This window comes from Dysidea avara, chromosome 3, assembly GCF_963678975.1.
Source record: "Dysidea avara chromosome 3, odDysAvar1.4, whole genome shotgun sequence".
In the NCBI taxonomy this organism is placed as follows: domain Eukaryota; kingdom Metazoa; phylum Porifera; class Demospongiae; order Dictyoceratida; family Dysideidae; genus Dysidea; species Dysidea avara.
Genome location: NC_089274.1, coordinates 45,707,191 through 45,725,973, shown reverse-complemented (window position 1 = coordinate 45,725,973; position 18,783 = coordinate 45,707,191). Strand labels below are relative to the sequence as shown.

The 18,783-nt window shown below is 39.3% G+C and overlaps 1 protein-coding gene across 1 annotated transcript in view; it reads left to right on the top strand.

Moving 5' to 3' along the window:
• LOC136248556 (adhesion G protein-coupled receptor L4-like) overlaps window positions 1-18,783 on the top strand; it is a 215,115-nt gene that overhangs the window by 138,004 nt on the left and 58,328 nt on the right. Inside the window, exons 13-16 of the mRNA XM_066040325.1 lie at window positions 688-756; window positions 10,449-10,596; window positions 10,648-10,770; window positions 11,197-11,266. Coding sequence (XP_065896397.1) covers window positions 688-756; window positions 10,449-10,596; window positions 10,648-10,770; window positions 11,197-11,266 — 410 coding nt within the window. The remainder of the gene's footprint in view (window positions 1-687; window positions 757-10,448; window positions 10,597-10,647; window positions 10,771-11,196; window positions 11,267-18,783) is intronic.

Sequence of the window (18,783 nt, the reverse complement as noted above, 5' to 3'; positions counted from 1 at the left end):
TGTATGTATGTATGTATGTATGTATGTATGTATGTATGTATGTATGTATGTATGTATGTATGTATGTATGTATGTATGTATGTATGTATGTATGTATGTATGTATGTATGTATGTATGTATGTATGTATGTATGTATGTGTGTGTGTATGTATGTACCTGCCAGGGCTGGTAAGTTGTTAGAACTAAATACACTCTAAAATAGTTTTAAAATTAATAAATTAATATACTTGTTTGCAGGTACTTAAATGGTTGATTTGTAAGGTCCAGTTACTATATTATGCATAAATGTACAGTATGTGCTGTAGATGTGACAATAACTATAATGAAGTGCTAAAGATTGTAATTGGTTTTTGTAGTGTTTGTTTGTTGTGATCCCCACGCAGTATACTATATGTATCTATTATGACATTTCTTTTCAAGTCAAACTAGTAATATTTATGGGCCTATAGGTAATATTACAAAAGAATATTATTTTCTTTTACTGAAAGCTGTCACCTGAATTAACATTGTGACCTCTTTGCATTAGTATCTTTAGCTTGATAGCATTAATTTACATGTATACCCTTATAGGTGAAGGGGATTTTCTTGCTTCATTGTACAGCACAGTATGTACCGCAGTGCAATCTAACTCCACTATTACTATTATAGAGTATTAATTTTGCTGCATTTTACTATTTTACTTTTAGAGCATTACTACAACCATTGACAATTTATTGAGCAGTTCGAATAAGGATTCTTTTGAAGCAGCAAGAGAAGTAAGTAAGACAATTTATAAACAGTTGTATTGTGTTACCATGCATTTAAGTAACTGAGCAAATGAACAAGATATTCTAAAATCAATGATCACAAATGTTGAGATTAGATTTGCACTGTAGCTAACAGACTTAGTTTCAACCATCATTTGGTTATTGCCTTGCCACTGTATCACCACAAGAACCACCCAATACTGTTGAATTTACCGATGTGTTGATATGCTAAAATTTTACTATACAAGTCTGTTGCAGTAGCTATTTCTTTTTGTATTGATATGTACTGTAAATTGGCTGGTCATATGAGTCTGAACAACATTATTCTATCAAGAATATATAGTATCAATTAAAGCAAATCTTACTAACTTTAGTGGAAATCTGATCAGGAGTTATGACCAATTATTCATGTGAAATAAAATCAAACCTTTGTCATGTATACAAGGTAAACCACTTCAAGGAATCAGTTGAATATTGGTCTATAGTTAGATTAACCATCCTAGGAGTGGTCTGAAAGAAATCAAGATTAGGACCACAGCGATACAGTGCAATAGCCAACAGTGTGTAATGATCATATGATCAAGTTTTGTTTATAAAAATTTGTAGCTGTCATGCCTACAAGGCAAACCATTTATAAGAATGAACTGAAATGGGTGTTTGTATTTTCATTTATTAAATCTTTATTACGCGTGTTTGAAAAGTTGCAGAAAAGAGAAAACATTTATGACAGGACCTCAATCCTGCAGCCATCCAATTTACACTTGAATGCTTACAGGAGTCTGCCAGGCAGTCAGGATGTTTTCTCCTTGTCAATTTCATGCATTTGTGTCCATGAGAGTGACTTATTATCTCAAAGTATCCCATGTGGAACCAATTGAACATTAGTTTATTCATTAAGGCTTTACAACACAAGTGCTGAAGGTGGGTGTATAGGTGGGTTAATCACAATACAGCATACTGTGAAACCAACTGGATGTAACAAATACTTGATTGAGGTACTTGACTAATAGTGCAGTCATCCTATTAGAACATTCGGCAAGTAGATGTATTTTCAGTGAATTAGCAAGAAAATAAGCTCCCACATGAATATGGTAGAAGTGTCACCTGATGCATGGTGGTATAAATAATGCTGTGTGGTATGTATTAATTCACTCTAGGTCACGTGTGTGAACAGGTTGGCTATGTTATTTATCACGATCCAAGATGGTGGAAAGAAAAGATTGATCTTCTTATGGAAAAGTTCAGTCAAAATCAGTGAGAGATGGATGCGAAGCTAACCTTAGCTATCGCCGAAGTAAAGCAAGTGATGACATCGGCGCAACTTGTGCAAGAAAGGACAGCACAGTAGCTATCGCGGAAAATCTCAGGATCATCTTGCCAGTTCCGGAAGAAGGGAAATGAGATGCAGTTTAAATTCAACCAGAAGTTTGAAGAATCCATCGCATCCGCAAAGAAGAAGCTGGAGAAGATGGCACCCTCTGACCTTGGAGAGAAATCCTCACCAGCAAGGGCAACAGAATTGTTAGAGGAAGGTGTGTCTGCTCTGCAAACGCAGCAGAAGCACATAGAAGTGGACTGCAGAAGCACATAGGACTGCTCCATCGCAGCAGAAGCACATAGGACTGCTCCAGATTTGGCTGGTGTACCGTCTGCCATTATCAGAGCGATCCCCTCGCAGACAACAAGGATGATGAGAAGCAGCTTTGCCACTCAGAAAAGGAGGCCGAGCATGAATCCAAAGAGTTTGAAGAGGCCAACAAACAACGGCAAGGTGGCGGAAGAGGAGGCTGGAGACGGCGGCCTTACCCATATTCGTTCCAGAGCCCCCAGTAGGATACTGCTGGGCCCGAACAGGCACATCACCTACACCACCTCAGCCATCGATGTCCCTCACACCTCAGAGGTAGATCAGGCCAAAAGTCCTGGGGCCCTGTTTTGCATGTGGGGTTATGGGCACCTAACAGCAAGCTGCCCTCTTAATGGAAAGCAGTATCCTTTTGGTCAGCCTGTGGTAAGCAGTGCTGAAGTCATAGGCATCATATCTGAGTCTAATGTATTAAGCATGTGTGTACAAAGTGTTGATAATGGTACTGCTGAATCATGTGTACCTTTACAATGTGTAATTATTGTCAAAGCATGGTTGATGTTTGGGATACCTCTGAAGTAGTTGACACCTTCCCCCCTGATGCCCTATTAGTCGACACAGCAAGAATTTGGGAGGCTGAAGTGTCTCCAACCTTGAACCAAATCTCAGATGTCCAAGGAAGGCTCAAACAAAAAAAAATACAATTTTGGCAAGAGGTCCTGCATACCCCCTCTCATCCTAGACTGTATAGAGAATGGTTACCGCTTGCCGTTAAAGTTTGTTCCTCCTTCTTATTCCCAACATGACCACCAATCTTCACAGTTACACTGTGAGTATGTAAATGAGGCAGTAAAGAGTTTGGTTTTGAACCGCTGTGTGATGAAAGTACAGAGTAAACCTGAGGTGTGTAGCCCATTATCAGTCGTGGGTAATCCAGAAGTTAAACTACGTTTGGTGCTTAACTTGAGGTACCTGAATCAGTTTTTGCATGTCCAAAGTTTTAAGTATGAGAACCTGCACATAGCAGCACTGATGTTTGAACAAGGTGAGTACCAATTTAAATTTAATCTCAAGTCTGTTTACCACCATGTTGACATTTGGCCTGAACACTACAATATCTGGGATTCCATTGGGATTTGGATGGCATGGAGAATTATTATGTCTTTAAAGTCCTTCCCTTTGGGTTGTCCACTGCCTGTTACCTATTTACAAAATTAATGAGACCATTAGCGAGGTACTGGCGTGGTAGAGGCCTAAAAGCTATTATTTACTTGGATGATGGAATTGTAGCAGTAAAAGGAAAAGCCGAGGCAACAGTTGAAAGTGCAAAGGTTAAACAGGACTTAGAATCAGCTGGGCTTATTGTTAACATAGAGAAGTGTGTTTGGGAACCATCCTGTAAAATAGAATGACTTTGGTTTTACATCGATTTGGCCCTTGGTGAGTTTTCGGTACCAGCTGAAGAGATCTTCACTCTAAAAGCTAAGCTGTCTGAAGCCAAACAAAAGAGACTCCTCCCAGCAAAGCAATTGGCCAGTGTAATCGGCAAAATCACTTCAATGTCCCTTGCCTTAGGTTCAGTTACCAGACTAATGACCCGAAGCTTGTATGCCACCCTAAACAGCAGAGTCGGTTGGTATCACCAAGTAGATTTAACAGATGAAGCCTTACAAGAGATAGAATTTTGGCTCACTGAAATTTCAAATTTTAATGGGCAACAAATTTGGTCAAAACTATCAGCAGTCAGGGTTGTATACTCAGATGCAAGTTCAACAGGTTATGGTGGGTATGTGGTGGAGCATGGAAATTTAGTTGCTAATGGCCAGTGGTCCCCAGGGGATGCAGATAAGAGTTCAACATGGCGGGAATTGCGAGCAGTGAGGCTTGTGTTAGATGCCTTTCAGAAAAAGTTTATGAAAAAACATATTCGCTGGTTTTCTGATAACCAGAAAGTAGTAAGAATAGTCCAATATGGAAGTAGGCAGGCTGCTCTCCAATCAGAAATCCTAAAGATTTAACTTAAGGTTCTGGGTTCCTGGCACAGATTCAGTGGACACGTTCACTTGTGACTGGGCTGAAGACAACAAATGGTGGTTTCCACCTATCTACCTAACCCCCCAAGTTATCAGACATGCCCTAAACTGCGGTGCAAAGGGTACTTTGTTAGTTCCTCAGTGGATGTCATACCCATTCTGGCCTTTAATCTTCCTAAATGGGATGGACCCAGCAGAGTTTGTGGTGGAGCACCTGATGTTGCCTAATAGTCCAGACTTAATTTTACCAGGCTGTGTGGGTACTAGCCTATTTAAAGGTCTTCCAAATACACCAGTATTTGCCCTTAGGTTAGAGTTCCACAAAAGTGACTAGAAAACACGGAATGGGTATATAGTAAAAGTAAATGGTCACAGCGTGAGGCTGGTATGTATGACCAACATGCCCTGATGAGGTTTGCTATGTCAGATATTGTCCAACTTATTATATGGTTGCTAATTCCTAATGTGGAATGATTTTTGGTCACAGCTGAAGTTGGTATGTATGACCACCTAATCCTACTTATCCTGGTCACAGCAAGGGGCTACTAGTTATGTCCTGTGTGTAAGATGGAAGCAGGTTCCCTATTTAACTGGAGTCACAGCAAGAAGCTGGTATGTATGACCCATAAGTACACCAGTCACTTTAATGTTGACAGCAAGAAGCTGGAGTATGACCCAAAAGTGTAGACCCCCCTTACCTCCCACCGCTTGATGGTCACAGCGAGAGGAAACCACAATCCATAATTGGTACTAGGTATGACTTTCCTATTCAGCATAAGAATTAGCCTGTTAAGTATCACCAATAATGACATTCCATTATCCTTGGCCACAGTAAAGAGGCTGGTGGGTATGACCTGTAGGGGTTCTATTATGATTGTCAGTCATAGCTGGAGGCCAACATGTGCTATGTTGTATGTCCTAACTTAAGTATGTTCAGCTAGTGATGCAAGCCTTATAGCTACATAAGAGATTTTTTTTAATTCCCTCAGTGTTTACTGCTAAACTGTTGCAGATGTCTTTAAGCAAGGAAGCTGGAAGCTACTAGACAAGCTGACACATCCCAATTTGAGGGACCTGGCCAGTAGGCTGTCTAACACCATCCTCCATAGCAGGGCAGACAACACAGTCAAGAAGTACCTTGGTGCCTTCAGGAGGTGGAAAAGATAGGTGGCTTCTTACAAACTCTCACCAATCCCGGCTAGACTGCTTGAGTTTGTTTTGTATCTCCAATACCTGACCAAATCTAAGTCTGCTGTGGAGGAGGCTTGCAATGCACTGTCGTGGGTGCACTCATGTGCTGGTTTGATTACTCCCTGATCCCATCCCTTAGTAAGAGTGACACTAGGAAGGCTTCAATGCAAATTGGCAAAGCCTGTTGTGAAGAAGGAGCCAATGACATGGAAATGTTGGAGGCAATAGTTGCAGACTCTCGGATCTAAGGCTGGCAACTGCTTGCTTACTTGGGTTTGTGGGTTTCTTTCGCTTTCAGGAGATAGATAGTGGATTTAAGGGCATGTGACTGCACAATTGAAGGTAAGATGTTAAAGGTCTACATTGCTTCAAGCAAGAATGACCAGCTTCGTCAAGTGGATGAAGTGCTGATAGCCAGGACCAGATCCAGTACATGCCCTGTAGCTATGATGGAGCACTATATGGAAAAGACAGGCATAAGATGTAACGACCAGTGCTTCCTGTTCAGTGCAATTCAAAACACAAAAAATGGTGAGGTACTCAGACAATCTGGTAAGCTAAGTTATATCTGCATTAATGACCTGTACAACAAGAAGCTAACTAGTTTAGGATACTCAGCAGCAGACTTTGGACTCTACAGTTTGAGATCGGGAGGAGCTACCACTGCTGCCAATGCAGGAGGCTGTTTAAGAACATAGAAGGTGGAAATCTGAAAATGCAAAAGACGGTTATGTCAAGGACAGCATAGAAAGCAAGCTGCAGGTCTCCAAGAAGTTAGGACTGTATCTTATTATCTACAGCTTTCTTTGTAGCTCTAAGTTGTCACAAAAATAGCCAACCAGCAGTGGTGGCACAAACCCTATGTGTTAATTGGTATGAGTAGTAATGTAAAACATGCATCAAGTGTAAGCGTAGTAGTATGGTGTGGGAGATGTATTTTCTAGCATTTGAACACAGTGAATTAGCAAGAAAATAGCTCCCACGTGAATATGGTAGTAGTGTCACATGATGCATGGCATAAATAATGCTGTGTGGTCTGTATTAATTCACTCTAGGCCACGTGTGTGAACAGGTTGGATCTCTTCCCCCCCACCCATTGAATTTTCATTAGCTGTGGTCTCAGATAGACGGCATCTGCAATTGGTGGCAGTTTTGTGACAATTGAATTTTATGCATACACAGCAGAGTGAGCAGTTTTTTTTGTTTTTTTCCTGTGTGGTTAAAAAAAAAGGCCACCAGGTTTTGCCAAGGGTGTCCTGGGGCTGGATGCTCTGAATTTTTGTCAAGTTTATTTTATGTTTGGCTAGCCCCCACTCTGCTCTTTTGATCTTTGTAGTATAGAAGTAGTAATGGTGTGTGTTGTGTTAATGGTTGTAAAGCTTTCAAAGTTGTCACAAAAATAGCCAACCAACAGTGGTGGCACAAACCCTGTGTGTTAATTGGTATGGGTAATAATGTAAAGCATGCATCAAGTGTAAGCGTAGTAGTATGGTATGGGAGCAAGTCATTCTGTAGAGAGCTCAGCCATAGCAAATCACCCTGTCGAGAGCTCAGCTACAAAAATTTACCATAAAGAGTTCAGCTATGTTACAAGTCACCTCATAAAGAGATTAGCTAAAATCAAGTCACCATGTAGTGAATTCAGCTACAAACAAGTTGCCCTGTAGAGAGATCACCATGTAGAGAGTTCAACCACAAACAAGTCACCTGTAAAAATTTCAGCTAGAAATAAGTCACCCTGTAGAGAGGTCAGTTGAAATCAAGTTACCATTTAGAGAATTCAGCCACTTATAAGTCACCCTGTAAAAGAATTCATCTACATTACAAATCGTCCTGTAGAAGGTTGAAATACATACATGCAAAAAAAAATGTTTTAAAAGTACACACATAGTCAAATGCACATCTTTACCTTATTGCTATAGTAAAGAAAAAGACAATCAAGTAAGTAAAAAGGAAGCTTCAAAGCAGGCCAGAGACCAGCTAAAAAGGAAGCTTCAAAGCAGGCCAGAGACCAGCTTTTTGTTGTATGGTATTACAAAAAGAAGTGATCTCTAAACCAAAACATGCAAGCTGCAAAGAAAGTGTGGCCTCCAAAAAAGCCAGGGTGAAAAAAAGATGTGAGATCAAAGGTGGCAGCCAAGAAATGGCAGTAATGATGTTAATGCCAATCATTTTTATGATTACTCATCAGTAAAATGATTGGCACTTACATCATTTCAACCACTTCTTAGTTGCCATCTTTGATTTCAAATCTTTTTTCACCCTGGCTTTTTTGGGGCTGCACCCTTTTTTCACAGCTTGGCTGTTTTGGTTAGATTTAGTTTACTGTACTATAGTTCCAATAGTAAGAGTAATTCCAAATCACAAGTTTGTTTTTGTAATTGCACTGTAAAGCAACAATAATAAGGCAGAATCACAAGAGTCATGTAAGTGCAACAAGAAAGTGATACAATAATAAGCCAGTTAAATTGGGTGACAAAAGAAGTCTATTAAGTGCAACAGCTGCTAACATGAAGTATTTTAAATGCAACAACTGGTGAAATAGATTATGGTTGTATTTTCCGAGATTTGAATATCAATCATGTGAGTGCCTATTTCATGTATTGGATTGCTCTATGCGTTTACTGGGCAAGATAGCCGTATTTTTAGATGTATATAAACTTCGTATCCTTGCTGTTGGAGACTGTCTCACTGATGTATCAACCATTCTGGTATTTGTTTGTAAAAATTGCATCGTTTTGGCCAAATTTCAGCATATAGATGGCTCAGTCAGATGGCTAACAAGCTTCAATTACAAGTTAAAGGAAAAATTAGAAATTTTAAGTTCAATTAGAGATCATCGAAAAGAAAAGTAGGGAAACAAGGGAGGTTGCCTACACCTCCAGATATACTAGTGAACATTTAATCCCTAATCCAGTCTATACCCAAGACCAAGACTGAATTAGGGATTAAATGTTCACTAATATATCTGGAGGTGTAGACAACCTCCCTTGTTTCCCTACTTTTTTTTTCTATGATCCCTAATCGAACTTAAAATTTCTTTAACTTGTTCGTTTACTTTTTTTGCAACATTATTATGACTGGTGAACCCATGCATACCGCATCAAAAGAAAGGATGGCGCCAGAATTAATGGTTTCGTCTGAACGCGCGCCCCAGCTATCACAAACTGCTTCGAAAGTACGGTGGCCATTACGCTTCAATTTCAGCTATGTTCAGCCCGTTACACAGCGCCACAGACGAAAAACAGTAAAAGAAGTCCCTCTGCAACAATCCTGTCACCATGAAAATATGACGATTCGAGCACTTTCAACTATCAATTACTGCCTTGTAAGTGCAGCAGCTATATTACGCTTCACTTTCAGCTATGTTCAGCCTGTTACACACCATTACAAACAAAGAACGGTGTTAGAATCATCTCTGCAATCAGTCTAGTCACCACAGAAAATATGAACGATTCCCGTTTACAAACGTACTGTAGGGAAGTCATGCATCGTGCTACCGCGAATCGACACCTTTGGCTGTAAGCAAAAGAAATGGGACACAAAGAAGGACAAAGGTAAGTCCATGATGTGTGCATTGTACGTACTGCAGTATGCCAAAAGGCAGGTCTCAGGATGAAGCAACGTCAAACAGTGAAAAAATCAAGCCCGTAGCCTTAGCCATTATCGAGTTATGCTTGCCTGAAGGCATCAGGCAGGTAGTTAGTCAGTAGAAAATTCCATTGTATAAATTTTTTTTTAAATTCTGTAACAATTTATTGGAAACCTTTAGGATCGTACTGAAGGCACTTTTGGGCTTGGTTATACGTACCTAACCAATACTGCCAAGGTGCCAGGATGGAGTTGTGAAGCTGGTTTTTGGGTGAATTTTTTTGCTAGGAAAACCCAAATCTTCATGATCCCTAATATACAGTACTACCATACTGTATGATAACCATACTCTGCATACAAGTACTTTACCTAGTACTGGTCATTGTTGACCCACGGCGCAGTTGCTGTTCTGCTTGTCCTGTGCTCCAGAGGAAGGAACATTTTGTTTGTTGCCAAAAAATACGCAAAATCATGCTGCCACCAGAAACTGACCAATAAAATCAAGCCATCAATACTTTGAGTTGATGATAGACTACTTTAACAATGTTGAGAGTGAATATCGTGGCATACGAAGAACCCTACGAACCGCTGCAGCAAAATATTATGTGATTTTAAGACATTTGTATTGTTTTCTACCAGAAGAAAGTGACAAACTTGGCTGCCACGTTGGTATTAATCAAGTTACACTTAGCCTAACACATGACACTAGTTAGGTAGTTGATTGGAGGATATTTTTGCATTGTGGACCCTATGAGATGTCACAATCACAGAAATTTAATTATTCTGGAGGCTATTACAATGGACTTGCAAAAAAAATGCTGTATGGTAAGTAATTGATTAGATACAAAAGCCATTCAAGTTCTGAAAGAATGATACATTTACTGGTTAGAAGTTAATGGCCACACAGAACTGGATAGATGTGCATCACAAAGCATGAATGGTGGTCACTATGTGATTAGTAGGTAATTATACACATTTTCATGCAATTTTGGCAGTTAGTCATACAATCATTCCATAATTGCACTAAAATGTGAAATATGCGAATTAATTTGATCATTGCAGTTCTTTGACCACCTATTAGTCCTAAAAATATTTCTAGAATAACAGGATTCATGCCTTAAGTGTGGTATTTCCAAATTCTGAACTAATTTCACAGGCTGTAGGACCAGATGTCCTACAGACCTTCAGCACTTGTGCTGTAAAGTCTTAATAAAAAAAATAATAATGATCAGTACCATTTTGAAATGTTTTAATGTAGCTTTATCTGTATGGATACTTCAAAACTTTGTTGCAATTTATAGGAGGAGTTGTCAGTGGGAGAAGACTTACTGGAAAATACAGAAACTTTTGCCATAGCTGTTGGTAATCTATTGACTACATCCATATCAACAAATTCAACCAACCAGTTTGTTGAAAACAGAACAATAATAATAGAGAAAGAAAACATAAGTTAGTAACAATAAACATGTTCGACCTTCAGTATATTGTATTTGTACCTAGACATCAGTGCTCAGTTTCCTCCAGATGAAGAAGAACTTATAAGAGATATTGTGTTTCCAGAAGTTGGCGATACTCAAGTTACAATACCAGCCATAGCTATAATTTATCAGAGAAGCATTCAAGGTAATTTGTAAATGTGAAATTATACAGTAATAGCTGTAATAAATTTTGTTATAACAAAAGAGAGTGTCTAACTCCAGTATGGATTATCAAAAATGAGAGCCACAAGTCCACAGGCTTCCCTTGAAATTACAGGAAGGGTATTAATATGTTTTGGCTTGCATACACTAACTTTCAAGGTGCTACTCAAAGTCACCACCTCCTGAAGTGTTAACTCACTCAATCAGCACTCATATCATAAATGTGAATTTACTATAATATCCAGAAAGTCACTTTTGATGGTCCATACTGGAGTTAGACATTCTCTCTTTTATTGTTTACTCTTGGTAATAGAAATAATGTATTTTTGTATACAATATATATTATTATGTGATATTTTACATGGATAAAACACTTTTCTATACAATAGTAACTGCAATATTATTGCAGGCACGAAAGTACCAGTTGTAAATTTCATTGCCAATAATTTGCAACGATATCTTGATGATGGTTCTCAGAGGTAAATCATTATTCCACTATATTGTGTACATTGTACTAATGGCAAATGAATGAATCCGTAAACATTAAGATATTAATTAATGTACTTTAATGTCTTACATACGTAATTCATAAACCATACAGAACAGTATAGGCTGTATTGGATTAGGTAGAAGTAATTACAAATTAACATGTTGTAGAAAGAGCACTTACATATGTAGACTCGTAGATCAATGGTTTTCCAAATTCAGTACCGTATTATGGAATGATAAATATACAATCTAATCCAAAACAGCCAAGCTGTAAATAAAGAATGTGGCCCTATCAAGTAGCACCAAATTCACTTGAATTGTCATTATTAAAATTTTTACCATTAACCTACCATCACAGCCATTTCTTGACCGCCACCTTGGATTTTACATCTTTTTTCACCATAGCCTTTTTGAGGGCCACACTCTTTTTTTAAAGCTTGGCTGTTTTGGATTAGATATCACTTCTTTTTGTATTTGTATTCCACAAAGCCACCCCATGACCAGCTTTGGGTTTTTAAACCAGGCACGCGCCTGGTTACTGAAATTGTTTTCGGAAAAGTGTCTGTGTGCGTGTCTGTGTGTGTGTGTGTGTGTGTGTGTGTGTGTGTGTGTGTGTGTGTGTGTGTGTGTGTGTGTGTGTGTGTGTGTGTGTGTGTGTATGCAGTGTAGTGTAGTGTGAGCATGTGTGTGTGTGTGTGTGTGTGTGTGTGTGTGTGTGTGTGTGTGTGTGTGTGTGTGTGTGTGTGTGTGTGCAGTGTAGTGTAGTGTGAGCATGTGTGTGTGAGCGTGTGTGTATGTGTGTGCAGTGTAGTGTAGTGTGTGTGTGCGTGTGTGTGTGCAGTGTAGTGTGTGTGTGTGTGTGTGTATGTGTGTGCAATGTAGTGTAGTGTGAGCGTGTGTGTGTGTGGGGGCGTATGTGAGTGTGTGTGTGTGTGTGTGTGTGTGTGTGTGTGTGTGTGTGTGTGCGTGCGTGTGTGCATGTGTGTGTGTGTGTGCAGTGTAGTGTAGTGTGAGCGTGTGTGTGTGTGTGTGAGCGTGTGTGTGTGTGTGTGAGCGTGTGCGTGTATGTATGTGCAATGTAGTGTAGTGTGAGCGTGTGTGTGTGAGTGCGTGTGTGCGTGCGTGTGTGTGTGTGTGTGTGTGTACCTATCTATCTACCTACCTACCTACCTACCTATGTTTGTCTATCCACCCATGTGAGCAAAATAAAAGCAGCTTGCACCTAAGAAGTAAAAGCAAAATGAAGTCTGTATTAAACTTCCACACAAGTGAACTTTGCTCTGAGGTGGTTCTTCTCGGCGGTCTGAAAAACAGGTATGGTCACTCTTCATATACTTCGTAAACGGTCTTCCCTTTCAGTTTTGTTGATGTTTAACACCTTTAAACAATGTTGAAGGCCTCTTAGGCTATCAGAGATAGCGTATCCTTCGAGTTGAAAGAGGGTCGTTACCCGTACTTATGCAAACAAAAATGAAGGGCAGCCTCAAGGCTTTGTGTAAACAATTTGCATGAGAAAACACGATAGACACACTATAAAACTTTTCTGTTACACCTTTTCAGCTATAAGTCACTAAGTCTAAGTCCTTGAAATTAGGTTAGGTAATCCTAAGGCTGCAGTACGTGTTGCTGTCAGACCTTCAGTGCTGGTCACTGTAAAGCACTAATACAATACAATAATACAAAACAGTTGAGAAGATACTTCTGTGTGTAATTTGCTGTTTAAAGTGGTTTGTTAAAGTTACGCTTCCTTAGCAGTGCATAGCAATGTAATTACCGAATTACAAAATAATTCATGAATTATAAAATATGCTAAATTGCAGTACTTACAAATCTAATTGTCCGGCTGAATTAATCAAGACACACGGTAGTGTGTCGTGCGGCCCAAGAAGCCGGCGCGTAACACCCGTGAGTATATTGACAGGAAGAAAGAAAACGCAATTTTCGCACCTCCGTAGCTCTGTGCTTCCTTGATCAAACAAGACGATTTTTGCTGTGGACATGCCCCCCAACTGCAGCACTCTACATTCCAAATTTGAGCGAAATCGCTTCGCGCGTTCCCGAGATATGCGACTTCAAAAATTGGCTGAGTTTCTTCGTTTTTTTTTCTTCTTATTTTTCTTTTTCTTGTCGCACACTTACATAAACTGCTATAAAACTCGAACGCGTTATCCGATTGCCTTGAAATTTGGCACACAGAAGGGGGGTATAAAGGCGCATCTCGGTACCAACTTTGGCTGGAATACCATAAACAGACAAAGAGTTATGAGCGATTATGCACGAAAAATAACACCAATATGTTGTCACGCCTACAGGGTAAACCGCGTATGGGAAGAAGCTGAAAATCGGTGGGTGAATAGGTTAACTATTGAACCTCAAACCTTTTGTGGTTTGAAAGAAATCGAGCTAAAAACCAGGAAGATACAGCGAAAAAATCAACAGTGTGTAACAATTACGCAATCGAGATTAGCTAATTTTTATTTTATTATTATTATTATTATTATGCTTGCCACGCCTACCAGGTAAACCGCTTGGGGTAATGCTTTCAAAATCGCTGTACAGATGGAGTTATCATCTTAGAAAGGCTCTTCAATGGTGTAGAAGAATCAGACTTAAAGCCACGGAGTTATAACACGAAATCCAACTTGGTGTAGCAAGTGCGAGATCGAGATACTCTAATAGAGCAGTCATCCTAATAGAGCAGTCACCCTGAACAGAATTCAAGAGATCAGTTAGAAATAAGTAACCTGTATAGAGATCAGCTACAAACAAATCACCCTGTAGAGAGTTCAGCTACAAACAATTCACCCTGTTAAAACATCAGTTAGAAGAAGATTTCTTGTAGAGAGTTCAGATACAAACAAATCACCCTGTTGAAAGATCAGCTAGAAGATGTCACCTTGTAGATACTTCAGTTACAAAGAAACCACCATGTAGAGAATTCAGCTACAAACTAGTGACCCTGTAGATACATCAGCTAGAAGAAGTTAGCTTGTAGAGAGTTCAGCTACAAAGAAACCATTCTGTAAAGAGCTCAGCTGCAAACAAATCACCTATACAGAATTCAGCTACAAACAAATCACCCTGTAGAGAGATCAGCTAGAAGAAGTTACCTTGTAGATAGTTCAGCTACAAACAATTCACCCTGTACAGAGCTCAGTTAAAAGAGGTTTCCTTGTAAAAAGTTCAGCTACAAACAAATCACCCTGTAGAGAGATAAGTAAGAAGAAGTTACCTTGTAGATCGTTCTGCTACAAACAATTCACCCTGTAAAGAGATCAGCTGGAAGAAGTTACCTTGTAGAGAGTTCAGCTACAAAGAAACCATCATGTAGAGAATTCAGCCGCAAACAAATCATGTATAGAGAGTTCAGCTACAAACAAATCTCCCTGTAGAGAGATCAGCTAGAAGAAGTTTCCTTGTAGAGAGTTCTGCTACAAACAAATCACCCTGTAGAAAGATCAGCTAGAAGAAATCACCTCGTAGAGAGTTCAGCTTCAAAGAAACAATCATGTGAGAGTTCAGGTACAAACAAATTGTCCTGTAGAGAGATCAGCTAGAAGAAGTTACCTTGTAGAGAGTTCAGCTACAAAGAAACCATCATGTAGATAGTTCAGGTACAAACAAATCACCCTGTAGAAAGATCAGCTATAGAAGAAATCACCTTGTAGAGAGTTCAGCTACAAAGAATCTATCGTGTAGAGAGTTTAACTACAAACAAATCACCCTGTAGAAAGATCAGCTATAGAAGAAATCACCTTGTAGAGAGTTCAGCTACAAAGAAACCATCATGTAGAGAGTTCAGCTACAAACAAATCGGCCTGTAGAGAGATCAGCTAGAAGAAATTACCTTGTAGAGAGTTCAGCTACAACGAAACAATCATGTAGAGAGTTCAGCTGCAAACAAATCACCTGTAGAGAGTTCAGCTAGAAACAAGTCAGCCTGTAGAGAGATCAGCTAGAAACAAGTCACCTTGTAGAGAGTTCAGCTAGAAGAAGTAACATTGTAGAGCTACAAAGAAGCTACCATGTAGAGTTCAGCTGCAAACAAATCACCCTGTAGAGAACTCAGCTACAAACAAATCGCCCTGTAGAAAGATTAGCTAGAAGAAGTTACCTTATAGGGAGTTCAGCTATGAACAGATCACCCTGTAGAGAGTTCAGCTACAAACAAATCACCCTGTAGAGAGTTAAGTTACAAAGAAACCACCATATAGAGAGTTCAGCTGCAAAAAAAATCAATCACTCTGTAGAGAGTTCAGCTAGAAGAAGTCACCTTGTAGAGAGTTAAGCTGCAAATAAATCACCCTGTAGAGAATTCAGCTACAAACAAATCACCCTGTAGAAAGATCAGCTAGAAGAAGTTACCTTGTAGAGAGTTCAGCTACAAAGAAACCACCATGTAGAGAGTTCAGCTGCAAACAAATCACCTGTAGAGAGTTCAGCTAGAAACAAGTCACTCTGTAGAGAGATCAGCTAAAAACAAGTCACCCTGTATAGAGTTCAGCTAGAAGAAGTCACATTGTAGAGAGTTCAGCTACAATGAAACTCCCATGTAGAGAGTTCAGCTGCAAACAAATCACCCTGTAGAGAACTCAGCTACAAACAAATATGCAGTGAAAAAGATCAGCTAGAAGAAGTTACCTTGTAGAGAGTTCAGCTACAACGAAACCACCATGTAGAGAGTTCAGCTACAAACAAATCACCTGTAGAGAGTTCAGCTAGAAACAAGTCACCCTGTAGAGAGATCAGCTAGAAACAAGTCACCTTGTAGAGAGTTCAGCTAGAAGAAGTCACATTGTAGAGAGTTCAGCTACAAAGAAACCACCATTTAGAGAGTTCAGCTGCAAACAAATCACCCAGTAGAAAGTTCAGCTATGAACAGATCACCCTGTTGAGAGTTCAGTTAGAAACAAGGAATCCTGTAGAGAGATCACCTAGAAGTATCGCCTTGTAGAGTTCAGCTACAAACAAATCACCTGTAGAGAGTTCAGCTACAAACAAATCACCCTGTAGAGAGATCAGCTAGAAGAAGTTACCTTGTAGGGATTACAGCTACAAACAAATCACCCTGTAGAGAGTTCAGCTACAAAGAAACTATTCTGTAAAGAGCTCAGCTGCAAACAAATCACTTGTACAGAATTCAGCTACAAACAAATCGCCCTGTAGAGAGATCAGCTAGAAGAAATTACCTTGTAGATAGTTCAGCTACAAACAAATCACCCTGTAGAAAGATCAGTTAGAAGAAGTTACCTTGGAGAAAGTTCAGCTACAAAGAAACCATTTTGTAAAGAGCTCAGCTGCAAACAAATCACCTGTACAGAATTCAACTACAAACAAATCACCCTGTAGAGATCAGCTATAAGAAGTTACCTTGTAGATAGTTCAGCTACAAACAAATCTCCCTGTAGAGAGATCAGCTAGAAGAAATTACCTTGTAGAGAGTTCAGCTACAAAGAAACCACCATGTAGAGAGTTCAGCTGCAAAGAAATCACCCTGTAGAAAATTCTGCCAGAAACAAATTGCCCTGTAGAAAGATCAGTTAGAAGAAGTTACCTTTTAGAGAGTTCAGCTACAAAGAAACCATTCTGTAAAGAGCTCAGCTGCAAACAAATCACCTATACAAAATTCAGCTACAAACACATCACCCTGTAGAGAGATCAGCTAGAAGAAGTTACCTTGTAGATCGTTCAGCTACAAACAATTCACCCTGTAGAGAGAGCAATTAGAAGAAGTCACCTTGTAGGGTGTTCAGTTACAAAGAAACCACCATGGAGATTTCTGTAATCAATATATGTGACCGGATTTGCGAAAAGGGGTCTTCCACACACATCCAATTCCGTAAATGTTGGAGACCATAACTCAGTGTTCAAGTAACATATTAACCTGAACATTTCACCATGTATTCAGCTATAGTGGTATTCAGCTATAGTGGTGCTCACCACTGCCCAAATATCAAGGCAATAGCTCTTTCCAATCTGAAGTTATCAATTGTCAAAGTTGGCAAATTGGACCCCTTTTCGCAAATCCGGTCACATATGTATTATACAGTATATATAATTTGTACATTTACTGATAAAATATTTAAAGTACATCTACTTCATCTTTTCTTCTTCCTGTAGTAAAGAAAAAAACATAGGTTAAAAAAGTCCCAAAGCTGGCCATAGGCCGGCTTTGGGGTATACAAATACAAAAAGAAATGAAATCTAATCCAAAACAGCCAAGCTGTAAAAAAAGTGTGCGGCCCTCAGAAAGGCTATGGTGAAAAAAGATGTGAAATCCAAGGTGGCGGCCAAGAAATGGCTGTGATGGTAGGTTAGTGGTAAAAATTTTAATAACGACAATTCAGGTGAATTTTTGTGAAGCGGCACAAAAATTCACCTGAATTGTCATTATTAAAATTTTTACCACTAACCTACCATCACAGCCATTTCTTGGCCGCCACCTTGGATTTCACATCTTTTTTCACCATAGCCTTTCTGAGGGCCGCACACTTTTTTTACAGCGTGGCTGTTTTGGATTAGATAATAATAACAGCATGATCATAAACTACAGTTATATACATGGTTGATTAATTGCCTATTTGGGATAGTATTAACTGCATGGGCACCTGGTTTTTAGAAGTACCATTACATCAACTTGTTTTAACTTATATTTGTTCTTTACCACAGGAAGAAGCAAAAGACAAAGCAGATTTTTAATACTTTAACTGTTTCTGATTTTATCAGTAAATATACAAATTATGTAATACATATATTTATTACATGCCAATTATTCCCTACAAGATAGTTTGATTGCAGCTGATCTCTCTACTGGGTGACTTGAAATGTAGCTGAACTCTCTACAGGGTGACTTGTTTCTAGCTGAACTGTCTACAGGGTTATATGTTTGTAGATGAAGTCTCTATATTGTGGGTGATTTGTTTGTAACTGAACTCTCTACAGGGTGATTTTGTTTGTAGTTGAACTCTTTACAAGATGATTTGTTTCTAACTGATCTCTCTACAGGGTAACTTGTTTGTAGCTGAACTCTCTACAGGGTGATTTGCTTGTAGCTGCACTCTCTACATTGCATCTAGTTTCTAGCTCATCTCTCTATAAGGTGACTTGTTTCTGGCAATCTCAGTACAAGGTAACTCATTTATACAGTAGCTGGACTCTCCACAGGGTGGTTTCTTTGTAGCCGAACTCTCTACAGGGTGACTTGTTTCTAGCTGATCTCTCTATAGAGTAACTTGTTTCTAGCTGAACTCTCTACAAGGTTATTTGTTTGTAGCTGAACTCTCTACAGGGTGATTTGTTTGTAGCTGAAATCTCTACGGGGTGCCTTGTTTCTAGCTGATCTCTATAGGGTAACTAGTTTGTAGCTGAACTCTCTACAGGGTGATTTGTTTGCAGCTTAATTCTCTACAGGGTGACTTCTTTCTAACTGATCTCTCTATAGGGTAACTTGTTTGTGGTTGAACTCTCTACAGGGTGGATTTGTAGTTGAACTCTGTACCTCTTCTAG